At 30.2% G+C, this 17,706-nt stretch overlaps 1 protein-coding gene across 1 annotated transcript in view; it reads left to right on the top strand.

Moving 5' to 3' along the window:
- The first annotated feature begins 7,575 nt into the window (after positions 1-7,575).
- Positions 7,576-17,706, top strand: part of LOC129949916 (probable G-protein coupled receptor 158) — a 34,713-nt gene continuing 24,582 nt past the window's right edge. Inside the window, exons 1-2 of the mRNA XM_056061638.1 lie at positions 7,576-8,217; positions 15,430-17,154. Coding sequence (XP_055917613.1) covers positions 15,731-17,154 — 1,424 coding nt within the window. The 5' untranslated portion in view covers positions 7,576-8,217; positions 15,430-15,730. The remainder of the gene's footprint in view (positions 8,218-15,429; positions 17,155-17,706) is intronic.

The following is a 17,706-nucleotide window of genomic DNA, read 5'->3' as shown; positions in this document are numbered from 1 at the left end:
AGCTTTCTTCGATTTTTTCTGCTTTTTCTCTGTCCGCAAAATTGATGTGCGTTGGGTTTTTGTTCATAGAATACAGATTAAAATATAATCTTTATAATACACTTAGGAGTTTTTATTTATGAAAAAAAAAGTAATGAAACCATCCAAAATTATAAACCATGGTAAACATTAATTAACAAATATGAGTTAAACCTATTTATGTTTGGTTTTCTGTTTATTTTGGCACATAGTGTCTTTCATTAAAATCCCTGAATTTAATATAATTACTGCAGTGGTACAGTTATTCGAAGGAAAAAACTTTAAATAATAAATTTAATTCATTTTAAATCAAACAGAAGACAAGTCGTCATCATCATGTCATCAAATCAAGTCAGCCCTTCTTTTGGTTTGATAAAGACATACAAAGCTGCGCCAAGGAATTTATACAACTCAGTCATTTCACAATCAGGCTGCCACCGGTTTATTACATTTCACATCCCCGCGAAGTTAACATCTTACTAATCAACATATATTAAAAACAGGTAAGAGGCAACGTGCAACCCACAGTGATAAAACAGCCTTGAATGGATGCCCTTGAAAATATACTTCTTATTTATGTGGTTGAATTAATATTTTTTTAAGTCTTGATTTTAATATACATGAAAAAATATCGCCGTAATTCTTAAGCAATATATAAATGGTTTGTATTTGACAAATTCAACGGATTACCTGCAACAACAAAGACGCCAGAAAGGATCTGTAATCCCTATGGCTATATTAATACATATCAATGTGGTTTGTAATCAAAGCCAATAAATTGAATAGCATATGTGTATTTATCGATTGTGGTTGTTTTTAAAGTTTTGCGTAAAATTTAATTTTAAAATATGTATTACTTTTTTAATTTGGGCAATTTAAACTGATAAAACATAAAAACCCCAAATAAAACCACCCATTGGTTAGGTAAGGTGGAAATTCACGATGGAATTTCCACAAAACTACTTTAATCAAACTAAAGAATGTGTCTATTGTCTGAATTTGTATATATATATGTATATTATTTTGATGCCACAATACGCTCAATTCTAATCCATGGTTAAGTTGAGCAGATCAATTTCCGTTCTTTAGAAAATCAACCCGTATTCAAATGATTTATTTATTATGCTCACGCACGGAATTCTTTCGCATATGGTACAATATGTTCCAATTTACCAAAATGTTGCTTCTACTCCAAAGACATCTCCCCCAATTTATCTTACTTTGCATTTGTAGCTTTCAAATGAAAAAGGATGGATTTTGTACCGCTGCCGCTGTAATGGTCGACACCTGAAATCGCTTTTACGATATACCTTCCTACGATTACAGTCCTATACGTTTTGTAAATATATGCATATAATCATAACCATTTTACGTTTCTATTACGCAGAATAAGAATAATATGAATATAAATGTTTTTGACAATGCTAGGACTTTGTTATGTCACCATTATAATAAAAAATCATATTTGGCCTCATTCATTTAAATACCTTGTGTTTTTTTATTTATTTATTGCTCGATGTATTTTTTTAAAAAGGTGAGTTTAATATAGCAGTAAGGGTTGGTTGTGATTAAGTTGAACTTGAGGCTTTTAAAAATCAGTTAATCCAACCCATTAAATGCACTGAAAGTAATCATTTTAGGATACCATAGGATGAATCGTTTTGTATTATAATTTTCTTCTCATAGTGAGTAATCTCAATGGATAAACAAAATGTCAGTGGAATGATCCTACATAGTTGGATTAAAAGATCTTTAACTTGAAAGGGCTGGATATATTCAAATATTTCTTCTATGATCAGGATCGGTTTTATTGTCGTATTGGAAGTGTGATGTTGTAGGAAGCCATTTTTTATTATTGAGCTTGCGAACTACAAATTATGTCGAAAACTATGAACCGAAATACTCGCAAATATGTCCTTGAAACTTCATTAAAACATATTATTACATTTAAAAACGCAATTACTATACATATATGTTTAGTAGAATAGTAGCCAATTTTTCTTAAGTAAGCACTTTAATTTATTTTCTTGGCTTTGAACTAAGTTCTGATTACATAATACCTCATTAAAAGCGTACAAATAAACATTAGACGCAAAATTTTAATGTACATATATAAAACACCATAAGATATTACCTATAAAGTATTTTGTGTTCATTACTATTTCTTTTATTTAGTCATAATATTAGTTTATTTAAAAAAATAGTTTAACATAGAATTACCGCCCAAGTTTTAATGCTGGACTCAAAACTTCATTGCCAATAACACTTCTTTTTATTAATATTTTTGACACCAGTTCGGTTAACTCAGCCTCATACATACATATATTTAAAAATTCCTGTGGACATCTCTCAGCAACTCTCTCCAATGCTGACCACAAATAATAATCTGAAGGATTCAAATGTTTTAATATATCACGCGTGCTACCATAAAATCCATTTATTTTTTTCCGCACTTTTTAGAGTCTAAGTGTTAATGAATGATGATCGCCAACATTCATTTCATACTTATGTGAGGAAATGTTTGCTGTTATATTTTCTTCAGCGCTTCACTTAATGTTAACAGAAACGAATTTGAAATAAAATTGACTTTATACATTGCTTGCTAAATTAAATGCTTATAAAAACAAAATAACAATTGTATATCTAGTGGGTGTTTTGAGCAACAATGTCTTGAAGCTTTGTGACCAATCAGGGAGGATCGCACACTTACCATAAATAGTAATTTTACATAATGCCTTGCGAAGCCAGTAAAAGAAAATGGGAGTTGGAAATACATACTCGCATCTTATCATAATCTTATACATACATATGTACATTGTACATATATATCCCAGTTTCAAAAGCTAAACGGTTACAGTTTTAATTTTTTCTTAGATAATTGTTGTGCAGAAAGGCATGGTCAAAATAGTTCGACAACTCCTTACATAGAAAGGATCCCAAAAGTTTTTTTTAAATACGACTTAGGATTGTTTGATTGGGTTTTAAGAATTGTTGATTGAATAAAATGAATATAAATGTGTATGCTGGAGAACTATCTGAACAATTTTATTCTTGCTTTTATTCATATTTTGAACAAAAATAAGTCACAAAATTTATTAAATGGGGGTGCCAAAACTTCATGCTTTTGAATACATGTCATATCCTTCATTAATTATAATTAGTACCCGTTTCGTGATGGTTAGTGCGGTGGACTGTCATGCCAGAGGTCTTGGGTTCAAACCCTGCCTGTGCCATCTAAAGTTCTTTCACGGGTACTGCCTCTTGCCGGGAATTGACAAACCCTCAAAGAATAATTCTTGTCATGAAAAGTTTTTTTTATGAGTATTAGCGTATTAGAAAAAAAAATCAGAAATCCCGTATAGAGAAACATACATAGTTTTATTTTATTAGCTGAATTTCAGTGTTTTAAAAATAGGTTGTTCAATTTAAAAAAAAAAGTAACTGAAAGTAACTTCAACAACGAAAACTATGCAAAGTCAGTTTTTAAATTATTTATTACATCGGAAGTAAAAGTTGTCGAATGTCAAAAAATACCAACTTTAATTATTAAAGAAACAATTCATATAGTAATTTTTGAGGTCGTGTAAGCCTCATACTTGTGTGTAAATATATTAAGGTAAATCTTTCCGTACCAATGAAAGTGAATAAAATACAAGAAAAAAATTGGCAATATTATACACATACAAAAGTTATATAAAACCAGCATGACATTATTATATTTTATATATGCACCCATTTCCCCTCTAAGCATATTCATAATATAAAAAGGTTATGGCTGTAGCCAATTTCTGGTTAATAAAATCGAAAGTTTAGTTTCCAGACTTACTAGTTTATCTTGGCAATAAAAGTTGGAAAACAGCAACAGGGCGAATGTTTTGTCATGCAATCGAAGTTCATCTACAGGATTAATTATATCCCATAAATTACAAAAAGTAAAGAGGGAACGTTTTGGAGTTTTCGAGACCAAGGAGATTTTAATTGATTATTTATTTTAAGGTTATGAAATTCTCAAATGATTTACAAACCAAACCAAAACTATTTAAAAGCCAAATCTTTTCTCACTTTTCTCGGTCAAAATATCATGTACTTTGATTGGAAGTAGTGTCGAAAGAAATATTTTGGCTTATACTATTTTCTATTGCAAATTGTATCATATTACACATTTAACTTTAAAAATATGTTAATTTGTATATAATAAGGATAAAACATACTTACTACATAATGATATCTCTTTTGTATTTATTGATGTAACGTAAACTATTTTCAACGGGTGCGAGAATGTTTAATCTTGTCTGGCGTTTTTTGCACGCGTTTAATCTTTGCTTAACACAAATATTATGTATTATACAAAATATTCCATTTTGTTCATAATTCATCCAAAAGTCATATGATTACCTGGTGCTGTATTCACAGGAGAGAAAAGTTTTCCGATTTCATATGAATCATTGCTTCGAAGTATTGCACCCCAAATAGTATGAACGTATGCATGATATATAGTTTTTATCGTTTTGCAAATGACCCATGATGAAAGTGTGATTTTCCAGAAGCATACAATTTACATTTAGAATCTATTTATGAATAAATTTTAAATTCATCATGGACGAATATCAAATGACAAATCAAAAGTAACTGAAATAATTTCCATGTAAGAAATTATGTAATATGGAAACTTAACTTTGCATTTGCATGCTCATTTACGATAACGAAAACCTTGAACAATGAATGTATTTCCTGAATTAAATTTTCAAATGGTTTTCTTCCCAATTTTCAGGCATTAAACAAATGTGTTGTATCAACATTTTAAATGAAAATAAAGCAAGTAATATTAATATCAAGATTGATTTTAACATTTTAGTTGCATAAATTAACGATATACATAAATGAAATTAAAGGATTCGGGTACTAACCAACTGCTCCTTTTCTAAAAACACAAACCCCAACTTTGCACAACAGTGCACGGGTTGACATTTGATAACAATAAATTCAGATAGCATCGTGGGGTGTTTCGATCTAATATCATTCACTATAATAATTATAGGACGTGAAATTTGATAACACATGGTTTGAATCGGATCTACGGCTATTTCTGTCCAGATTGCCAGATTGCGTTACAACTACGCAAGACGTTAAAACAGGGAAAGACAATTGATATTGAAAATATAAATTAATCTTTAAAACCCGACATTACATTCATGGGAGAACTACAAGGTCTATATGTGAAATATAAGTTGTCTTCACTATTAATACTAAATTGAATATATCTTTGTAACAAAATCTTCCTCTAAGAAATTTCTAATGCCACATATCAATTGGAATGTTATTTTTTCGATAGTCGGAAATGCTTAAAATATTTAAGTGAATGTTCCTACTCAATTTATAGTACAACTCAATATGTCTTTGAACATTGTCCAAATCAATACCCGATGGTATGTTTGAAATGTATGTATGTATCGCTTTACGTTATTGAGTTGTGTGCTTTTGTACAATAAAAACGAAATTGCCATCGATTTTGAAGAGGGTCATAGAAAACTAAAGTATAATTGTCCACACTTGATTAAGTAAAACAAAAACATTTTAATCTACCTTCATATATCTACTTTATTTCCTTAACAGTAAAAGCTTTTTTATATTTATTTTTGCGAAACACATGTTTGTATGTTCTCAGCTGTATTTTGTTACAGAAAATCATTCGCCGTGGCTATAAATCTTCTTTCGTTAGTGTTTCTCGTATATCTTAATGACTCAATTTATTTCGTCCAATTTTTTCTAAAAATAATTTAAAAAATGATCTAAAAATGTTATTCCTAGACATACGAAGGACATATTTTTGCTTTGTCAAAAGAGGATGACGATAATTTAATATATCAATTACAAAGCCTTGAAATTGTGCTTAGTAACTCTTCTTAATCAGAATAAATGTTGTTCTGATTGAAACTAAATTTAATGATTAATGATCTATTTTTTAAAACTATTGATTTCACTGTTTTTTTACTTTCGAAACAAATTTTAAGATTACGGATGGATTTTGAAGGTATAGACGTTCTCCTTTTGCCGACAGATGGACCATTATAGAGAACAATTGATTACAACTGATGGCAGCAAAAAAAATACATAAAACAGGTAACAAGAAAGCAGTTAGCAAATCGTTGTTTTTAAAATCCATACTCTTCAATTTTTCAAAAATATTAGAATATAAAGTCAATTTTTTGATGCCTGAAGACGATACGTACATTTACCTCTGACCGATTTTATATTACATGAATTTGAACAAACTTGCCACTAACGAACAACGCTCGGATACTTAATGTATTTAAAGTACGTGTGCGTCACATGCAGTCAGTCATTGCTAATGAAAAGAAACATTTTTTTCGCTTAAGTTCCATATTTCCAAGTCAATTTAGGACTTCCTTTAGAGACTCCTTTTGCTTTCATTCGTAGTATTTCCTGTTACTTCTTTACAGATGTAGCTATAAGAAGAGCAAATTCTAAAACCATAATTAAAAATTAAGTTGACGAAGTAGGAAGTAAAAAACAAAACAACGCACCATCTGTTACCATAATAATCTAACGTTTAATATAGCTAGGTCGCATTATTTGCTATTATTATGAAAAATAGTATAAACTACTGTACCTACGGACCGACATACATAAGCTTAACGAGCATTGGGGATGCAAAAGTACAAGAGCCCCTATTTTAAAATGGCTTTTGTTTGTTTTCCTTAAAACGAATCAGTAAAAAAGGGTGAAAACAAAACCGGCAGACAATGTGACAATTCAAGTCATTAGGTTAATTAGGTCATTAGAGACCAAATAATACAACGGAGTAAAATTATTAAAAGATAAACAACACAGGGATTTACGCTTAATCTTTGAAGAGGGTTGGAGGTAAATTGGACTGCATTAACTGCGGCAGATTGTTTGTTTAACCCCATTCACACGAGATTTCTCGTTTTTTTTGTGACGTTCTTTGACAAACACGTGGTTATTCCTTATCACAATATTCTCTTTTTCAAAAAAATAATAACAACAAAACAGGATTTCGAACAGCACATGCGTTGGGAAGATACAAACGCTTTTTCGATGTTTATGAAGCTCTTTGAAGTATACTATTTATTTCATAGAAATCAAATAGTACCCGTAAAAATTGATGTACGCGTATAAAACAATAAGTTTTGAGCTTTAAATTAAAAAATAGCAACAATTATACGCTTCTCATGTGAACAAGGAGTTCGTAGTCTAGTTTAAAATGAAAGTAAAATGTGACATGAACCTTAATATAGAACAATAATTATTCATGACAAACAATTGAGGCACCGGAATTTACATAGCTCAATCTAGCAGCTCATCAAAATATTTTAATGGTTCCTCTTGTAGACAGGTACTACGAATCATTAATGAATAGGAAAGAATAAGTAGACACTCTGTTTATAAACAACCCCTTTTTCTATGTTTTCTCTGGAGGAGAAGATATTTCAATGTATTTTGTCAAAAAATTTGTATATACCCCAAGAATTGGAAGCATTTGGATCCAGTCTTTCTAAAAAGGAGCTGAAGTTCGGTCGCGTTTTTGTTCACGTTAACGATTAAAATATTTAACGGTTTAGCTTTTTACAAAAGTTCAGCTTTTTACCTACATACATACATATATGCATATATGTTATTATTAAGTTGAATATTAAATCATTCAAAGTATAGAGCAACCGATTGAGAGCAATGGCTTTCCATGTCCAGTCTCCAGTCTTTTGAAAGCAGAGCTCAAGTTCGGTCCAACGGCAACCAAAAGCGGATGTTTCAAATAAAGCTTTTTCACTTTTTTCTTAAGAATAAATGTGTATAATGTATATATAGTTTTTGCACTGGTGATGTTAAATCCCTATATGGCAGTGTCTTATTTTTCAACAAAAGTTAACACAAAATAAAAATTTAATCTGATGTGATGCTTATTGATAAAATTAAGAAACAGTGAATATTTGTGAAATTAAATAGCTCAGTGAATGCAATTGCATTTTAAACAAATAAAATAAAATGTTTGTGAGAAAGTTAAAAGTCTTATCGTCATGCAAAAAGTGTTTTTCTCAGATAAATTGATTTCATTTAATGATGTGCAAATCCCAGAAAAAGTTTTTTTTTGATGTTACATTTCACACAGCCCAGGATTTAATATTGAAGGATTATTGAACAAAAGGAACTTACAAAAAAGTAATGGCTAAGTGTTTTGAACTAAATTATTACAGCAGTTGACATTTGGTTTCCTAATGGGTTGGCCTTCAGTCAAAATTTGATTAACATCTTTCTTTAAGAAACTAAACATCAAAATTCAATTAACGTAATAGCAGGCCCACATCCTATACCTAAATTAACACTCGTGTTAAAGTTATCTTCCAACGAATCTCTTTTTCAAAGGTCCTTAGATTTATTTCTATTTTTTCTCTTTAATTATTGTTTGAATACATAAAATACCCACTTACTAACCCGACATTATGTATGTATGTATGTACGTACATTTTTCAAGCAAACATTGATATTATTTCGAATGAAACTTTAATAATTTAAAACTTTAACAACACAAATACAATACGTTTTCAATTCGGCAACAAATATTTTTTGACGAGAAGCATTTAATGAGTTCTTGCTCATAATGCTTTATTTCTTAAGAGCATTATATGATGTCTATGCATGAAGTTGAACTTCTGTTACCTTAACAATTAAAAAAACGGAATTATATTTCCAAAATTCTGAATTGGATTTTCTGATATTGGTATTGATAGATTAAAAATTTGCTATAAACTATTATCTTGCATAAATAAAAGCATTTTTAAAATAAAAAAAAAAATTAAATATATATTTAATTTCTTCCTTTATAAACTTTACATAGAAAATAACCCAAAAGTAGGATAGAGTGCATTACTAAACTGAAGTTTTTGAAAAACAAAACAATTGTTGTTTTTGAGTCAAAATAAAAATGTAATTTTTGATTAGTGCTCTAGCTTGATGCACCGTTGACGTGTCTCGCACAAACCAGAAGTTGTTTTTATGAAAATAAGGGGAAATAGTCCTTTTGTATTAGTTATCAATAGATAACTTCTAACTTCTTTGCAAATGCATATATTTTGTCGACAGCCGTATAAATCTCTATTCCCGAGTTGGTAAATTTTCAAAATTACATAGGTATCTTTCTTAAATATTTCAACATATTTCTTTTCGAGCATACACATTTATGGAACATTTAACGCACTTTTATATATATGTACGTGAAAAAAAATTAAGAGCAACAAATAATATTTCTAGTTTTTTCGTTAAACATTTAAAAAAAATATTCTCCGATACATGATCCATCCAATCATATGTATGTATGTATGCATTTGCAGAATTTAGGTCCATCGATATCGATATTATATACATTTGTATGTACAAAATTAAGAACATCATTTATTCTTATAAATGAAGTTCCCTTTAATTTTGTAATAAAATTTTAAATTAAATAACAAATAACAAGTATTATTTTTGTAACTTTCATCTATTTATATGTGCGTTTTTAATATGCATATTTTAGGTACATACGTATTTATAAATTGTGTGCGCATATTAAATCAAATTAAAACATTGCCTTTTAGGTGAGAGGGAACAAATTAAATACAAATCTAAGCCACTTAGTTTCCAATAACAGACCTTTGTATACCTACAAATCCAAGCATTAAAAAAACCATCAACCAGAATAAAGATCAAAGTTTCAAAGAGACCTGGGTTAAAGATCGGTGCTATCTGTGAATGAAGTAACTTATAAGGTTAATTTATCCTCTCGCTACTACAAAAAAATAACTGTCTACCTACACCTATATTGACAAAAATGGGCACGTTTAGAATTTATTTGATAAATTTGAAAAAATTACTAAAGCTTAAGGATTAAAAAAAATCTTAGTAATTGTAAAAAAATTGGGGAAAATATTTATATGTAAATAGTTTGCGCATACTTTTAAATTAATAACACATTTGACATTAATTAACTAGCAATTGTACTATACTCGGATAATACTAAAGTTAATGTGGCATCGTAAAGTGAGATCAAAAATAATACAGATTAAATAGTTCCAATGATAATGTCAGATTCACGATAGTTAAGCTTAACATAATTCTTATTGCATTAACAATAAATAATGAATGTACGAAGGTATGTTAATATAATATACAGTACGTCCCCGGATAACGCAACTATCTATTGTCTTATTGCATATAAATCATTGTTAACGCAAAAAATACTAGATAAGTTGCAACTTTTGTTTTTATATCATATTTTCTCAGTATTTTTGCTATATTTGAATATGAAATTTGATGAATGGTGAATGACAGAATTTTAATGAATGTTGTCCAGTGAAAAGACTCTTGCGTGTATCAACCACTGTTCAACAAATGTTGAGTCTTCAAAAATTATAACAAATCAAATAAATTGATTAAAGAAAAGAATGTATATAAAACATTGATAACAAAAGTTTGCTGCAATTAATAAAATGTTGGATTTCTAATTTTCGCTTTTAATATCGAACTGTTTTTAAAAAATATATATATACTTAGTTATTGCAACTAAATGGGGCATTTAAACAACGCCTGTTTTAATTAACTGCGTAAATATAGAACACACTGTATCTAGAATTGATATGAAAGGAATGACAATTATTTGTGTACGCAAATATAAAATTAAATTAAGTTACATGTGAGTTAAGTACTTATCAAATAAACGGTTCAATTCAGTATGAGGGTCTACAATAAACATAGCAAAAGCATTGATTTGTTGCAAGCGTACTGCGATTTTATAAATTCAAATCCACTATTATAGCTAATGAAAATAAAATCGTGCTTCACGCAATCCTTTGCATATAACTCGAATATTTGCAAGAACCCGTACACACAAGGTCATATTTATGCAACTAAAGGTGTTACGAAAGACGTTCCTCTTTTTATATTCCAGGAAAAATAAAATTGGATTATTGGATTGCACATTCTCGTCAATTCAACCTATGAAATATACACAAGCATTTTATGAATACATATTATGTGCTTTTCAGTTTTACCACAGGCCGAATTATTTAGAAGTCACCCTCTGAGAGAAAAAATATATTCTTTTGAAAAGAAAAGTATGCAGCTTTTTTAAAATCCGATTTCATTCCTGCCGTTTTGTAATTTATAAAACCAAAACGTCACAGTATAGTAAATTTATTGATGAGAGAATATTGTATTACCGTTGTTTGATTCTTTTATGTATCTTACGTTAGTTACTTTTTAAGAATTTTATATTGCTTTTGAGTGGATAAAAAAGCCTCGTTTTCTGTTCCAAAATAAACATTGGTTCCAAGGAAAGAAATAAAATGAAACAAAATAATTTATTTTTTGAGGCAAAAGAAATACCAGAATTTTATTTTATGTGAGAGTTTTAAATATGTACAATGTGCATGCATTTCATAAAAATCTTATTTTAAATGATTACGTTGTTCGAATTATCAAATTCAATTTATTTTAAGAAGTAAATTAAAATATAAATATACATATGGGAGATTATACAAAAGTTGGGTAACTTTTGAGGATATTTTGTTAACGATATTTATTAAATCGAAATTCTACAAATTCGGATGTACATATATGATGGCTAATCTAATTAATATATTGTTTCAAATCGCGCCAGTCTCTTTTTTGGGAATACATGCAGTAATTAAAAAAAATCAGAATTTGGCTGCCAGAGGACGGACGAGGTAACATAGTACTGATAAAAAACACAGTTTTGAAAGTATTATAATGAAATTTTATAAAAATTGGCAAAAATCTCTTATGATTTATTAATGGCACATGTGTTTTAAAAGTATTAAAATCACTTAGTAACAATTAAAAATAATTATTACACTTCAGAATTTCAGAAAGTAGTAAGCTTATAGCCAGCGTCAAACTACGATCAGTGGCTCATCATAAGTGCATGTGTTAGTTGTTAGTAAAAAATAATACAATTATAGCCTAAAACACGGACAAAATACAAAACATATATAACATTTAACTATTATAGAACAAAAAATAAAATGAGAACGTTAGTTCAGTGGGGCACTGGTTCTAAACACAGATTTTAATCCCACCTTATTTAAATTTAAATCTATCGATATAAAATGCTCATTCGACTCAAAGCTTCATTCTTCCCATAGTTAGTTCTATGAAAGTCAATCTGTATAAAATCAAATTTACGCAGATGATGAGTTCCGCCTCGGTAATTCAAATGTACACAAGATATCAAATAAGGTGCATCAATTTCACCATTAATGAGTTGATGAAAAAATACTAAGTCATTATTAACACGCCTTTGATGGAGAGATTGCATTTGAAGAAGTAGAATAAAGATGCAATACTAGGAGAAAATATTATATCAATTTTCAAAACAGACTTTTGACATTTAACGTAACGTTATTCACGTATCTTTTACTACTTTCACATAGTTTTACTAAATGTTTCTAACTAATCAACAAACAATATAAACAAAATCTAACAATAATCATCTTAAAAGTACTATTGATCATGAAATCAACGACAATAACAATATACCTGACACAGGACTGACGAAAAAGACGACATTTGAGATTATAATCAGAACTAAAGTTTTTTATTGTAATTTCGAATAACAACAAACTACATTTTAAACAAATCATAGACTAAAGTATCTTGCACATGAGCTACGAACTGCGAACTGTGGATGTTCGCATATTTTGAATTTTCTTTCACATAAGCTTTGTTTCTATTCGCAGACAGCGACGAACTGTCAATTTATAACTACCCTTTTCAACAAACAAAATAAGAGAATAGAGTTTGACAGTTCCTAGCAACCACATTGCAATTCGTTGCTAACAAATTGTTTCTACAAAATTGTCTTGTTTTAGAGAACAAAATGCAAATTTTATTATCCTAGTCAATTGGTTTCTTATAATTTAATTGTGTTTTTGTTTGAAATTGACTTTTTGAAATGTGTAAAATCACGTTTGTTCGTCCACTCGTTCATTCGTTGTTCGCTCTCATGTGCAAGGCTCTTAAGGCTGGGCGCGCACATGCAACTTTTAGTTTCGAAACTGTTTGGTTTCTAAACTGAGAATTATAGACTTATATAAGAGTCCGTGCACATGCAAAAACCATTGGTCGCATTCACAAAGCTAGTGGGTACGTAGTCAAAATTCAACTAGCTTTGTGAATGCAAAACTACACTACAAAGCTAGTCAATCTGGAACTGTCATATTATTGTCAAATGCAGATATATAAAATAAGAAACATTTTTGATTTGACAACTTTAACTTATCTTTTGTTTTTAAATTAAATAAAATCAAATTTAAGGCAAAATTTGAATTATTTATATTTTTATTTAAATAGTGAACGATTTCTTTCATTTTGAATTCGTGTGTCTTTACCGAGCAGCTGATTCTGAAACGTCAAAATCATTCTCCACTAACTTTGTAGCAGAATTTTTTACACTACGTCGGAGGGGAAATTTCAACTAATTTTGTAGTTGGATTTAGCCAATCAGAATCCCTTGACTACGTAGCCACTAGCTTTGTGAATGCGACCATTCAGTCGCCTATTCGAGCAACTTTTTAGTTTGTGTTTTGACACAAAATAAACGATCACCTGAAACCAATTCCTTAGTTTGTGTCACAAAGAATTATATGTAACTGCGCGGGCATTCAACTTAATCGTTTAATAATTTTCTGTAAGTGCAAGAGAGAAAAAAATTTGGTTTTCGGGGTTGTGACATTGCAAAGGACTGAAGTTTTAATAACTTTTATTTAAAATGAAAAACTGAAATTGGGTGACTAAATAAAGGTCTTTTCATTGTTTTAAAATAAATTGTAATCTCAATAAAATATAATAAGAATTTGTATATATTGGTTGATGATACCGAGTTACCCAACTTTTATATAATCACCTATATGTATATCCTTTGTACATTAGATGAGGTTTTCTATTAAAACTGTAAATGTTATAATCACTTAAGTTTGTATCTGAAATACATATATAATATTTCTTAAAAAATGTTGGAGTTGAAAACAAAACCGAAATCGACTTTTTGGCGTTTCTTTGATGGAAACGATTATAAAAATAAGTGGTAATTCTTTCTGGCTGCAAAGGTAGATTTTCTTTAAGACCTTTTTTACTTCAATGGTCTCTCATTGAAACTTATCCTTGAATTTAAATTATGCAAAATATTATGAAATATAATACCGATAATGCCAAAATTGTTTTGACTTAAAAAAAAATATTTTATTTCATTATCGCCTTTATAAAGACGTAACATTTCTTTCTATGTATACATATATGTAACCTGGTTATCAATGATCATTGGACAACATTTTTTAGCGTCGATTGTTGACGTGTTTTCTTTAAGCACTCAGTATTTTCCTTGGAAGGAGATAAACAGGCTGATCTGATGATGCTAATACTCAATATATGCCTTTTTTATAGCCTTTTCTTTACACAAATGTAAGAAAAATAAATTCGATTTAAGAAAAACATAAAACCAATAGAAACCTTTCAATAGTAAGAGTTCTTTTCAATCAAATTTGGTGGCGATATGGATATGTAGCTCGTAGAGAATCAAAGTGATTTATATTCCTCAACCGTAATTATGTGCGAGAAATGTCAATAATAGAGGGGACCTACAACTCTTGTACCGAATACAAACGGCTAATTTGAAAAGCGTTTTTTCATGACAGCAATTATTCTTGGTGAAATGTTCTTCTTTTTTTATAGGCAAAGAAGTTTAACTTCAATAACTGTAAAAGTTATGCACTCCAGATTTAATATTAATTCTCAATATGGGTTTAAAGATTTTATACATAAATATGTTTCATGTTCCCTATTGTATTATTCATATACCTTTAGTCTTTTTTAATTATCTGTTATCACTTTATCAATTTCGAATTGTAAATAACTTCAAAAAGCTGTCATACTAGAATTTAGGTTAGTGGGTTCCGTAATATTAAATAAACTTGATAGCACTGCTTATATTTCTCATTGACCAACGACTGGTTCATTGTATTAAAAAAATCATCACAAATGTTGATTACTTTACGTAGCATTTTCTACCGTTAATGTATCGCGCCAGTCATTTTGTACATTTTTATACTTTGATCTGGTTTTGTACTTAAAATTACCCCTCTAAAACATGCCTCATACGAACATTTTTAAATACCCTATTATAATGTATGCACTTGAAAATTTAACCTTAAAACACGCATTATTTTATGCCTAGGTGATTGTTCAATAAATAAAAAACTATTAAAATTCCTTAAAGATTAAGAAAGTACATCTTATTAAGTTGTGTCATTTGCTTAGTTAACACGCATCCGAAAATGTTGATTTTAGTATTGAACATGCTTACTTTGTTTTTTATTGCAGGTATCTGAAAATCAGAGAATTTTTCAATTCTTTTCTTCCGAACATGTAATTTGCCTAACGAAGGCAATCCGACACGAAATGTAACCACTGTAGAAGCAGTAATTGGAATGAAATTTAGTATGTTATCAACTTCACTTCATTCGCTGTGAAATAGAATGTTTTCGAAGTAAATCATTGGGCTGTTGTTTGAAAAAGAATGAAGCCAAACTAAGATGTTCCCTTTCACACGTGATATTAAGTTAAAAAACATTGGATACACGTAGTTTTTCGGCGTTATCATGGACAGATTTTTATTTTCAATATGCTGAATAGTGTGGACAACAATTTTGCAGTTTTTATGGCTGCTTTATTTATGCTTATAATAATGTTGGTCATCCAAGAATCAAGAACGGCCAATGAGATGCTATTTATTCGACATGGAAGGTCCCGGGTTCGTCATTCCAATGAAAAAGACCACATACGCTGGGGATTACAGGCATTCGATAATCTCACATTTGATTACGATGTCTACGAAAATGACACAGTTTCTTTTGGTAGTGGGAGTGGAAGCAATATGGGACAACTTTTTGGCAGCGATTTTTGGTATAATTCAGAGAGTAATGGTTCAACAGGAATTTACAATCAATCAATTCAAGGTTTAAAACAAGATTTAAATGTTACAGAAGATTCTGATACTGCAAACACACAAATGTCTTCAACTATCATGACACCAACCGAACCAATAGTCTTGAAGAGAAAGAAAATTCACAAAAAAAAAATTATGGAAAACATTCGTAAGAATGTGGATAAGGGTTTGGAATACCTTAAGACTCATCGAAACATACCTCAACCTTCTGAAAATATACAGCAAGTGATACAAGAGGCGCTTCCACAGAGAAATACGGGAGCGGCAACAATAGCGGATAGTTCTGTTGCGGTTTTAAAATCTACGAACAATATATTTTTGTCCTATTCAGTGCCAACACGGTACAATCAACAACAGTCATCCACTGTCGCCCAAAAGGAAACATCATATATAACGACAGAGAAACATCATTTGGTTACCTACACTCCAGGTGGCAAGGACAATGACAATGACAACGTTGATAGTCATGTCGACAGAGAATCGTTGCCAAGCACTTCATTACGGGTGGCAGATATTCGTGCTGGTAAAAATAATGAAGCCGATTATGAGTTGAATGATGATAGTAGTGATAACAGTCAGATACAGCCACATACCGGTGACATGGAACTCAATCGTTCAGGAAGTACTAACAGTGATGAAAAGGACCTTAGGCACGTTGTTCTGCAGGAAGCAGATCCACGTGACGTTAACTTTGGAGAAATAAATATAGACGGAGGTGCAGTGGAAACTGACGATGATAATTTGGGCAGTGAAATTGATGCATTAAATTTGGACGAGAATGGAAACAATTTCAACTTGGACGGTTCATCTAAAAGTATGGAAACAAATAAATACTTGGAAGAAGTTGGAGATAGTGCCACCAACGAAGATGAATTGTACGATTGGGATGAAATAAGTCGAAATAACAGGAGGAATTTAATGCGTGGCAGAGATGTCGTTACAAAATTTTTGCAAATTGTCGAGACACAACACTCATTGGGTTCAAATTGTGAAGCAGGAACTTCATTAAATTTGGGGGAAGGAGTTGTAGACCGATATGCGCAAGACAGATTTAGAATCGAGGCTGAGGTAGCAGTTAATAGAGCAAACATGTTGACACGGTATGTATTTCTGTTGAAAATATTGATAACGCAAATAAATCGCACTTATACAAATATTGCAAACTATAAAATGTATCCACAACTTTCGCCTCAACAACTCAATATTTCCACTTATAGGTGGGAAAAAGTGTAAATAAGGGAGAGAGTAAGTGATTGCTTAGGAACGGGGAATCTACTTGAATGACTTTGAGTTCTCGATGATGATATGGTTGTTCTTTAAAGGTTTGGTTCACAATCAAGGTTATTAAAATGCATACATGATGTACATATGTATGACGTAGTCAATTTAAAATTTTTAACCGAAATTGATGTTGATATGTTGATCATAAAATCATAGAATTTAAGTTTCTATGGGCTCAGTAAATCTGTAAGGTGGTGAAATTCTACTAATAATGTTATCATGGTTGTATTGCTACTCATTGAACTCATTTTAGGTTTTAAAAATTAAATTAGGTGGTGCAACAGCTTATAGGCAACCAGGTTCTAGTGACTTACAACTTACAACTCTCGACCATTCCTGAGTGCGAGTAATTTCAAGGATGCGTTTTTATC

Source organism: Eupeodes corollae, chromosome 3 (genome assembly GCF_945859685.1).
Source record: "Eupeodes corollae chromosome 3, idEupCoro1.1, whole genome shotgun sequence".
Taxonomy (NCBI): Eukaryota; Metazoa; Arthropoda; class Insecta; order Diptera; family Syrphidae; genus Eupeodes; species Eupeodes corollae.
Note: the sequence above shows the minus strand (reverse complement) of the source record. Positions and strands in the feature narration are given on the sequence as shown.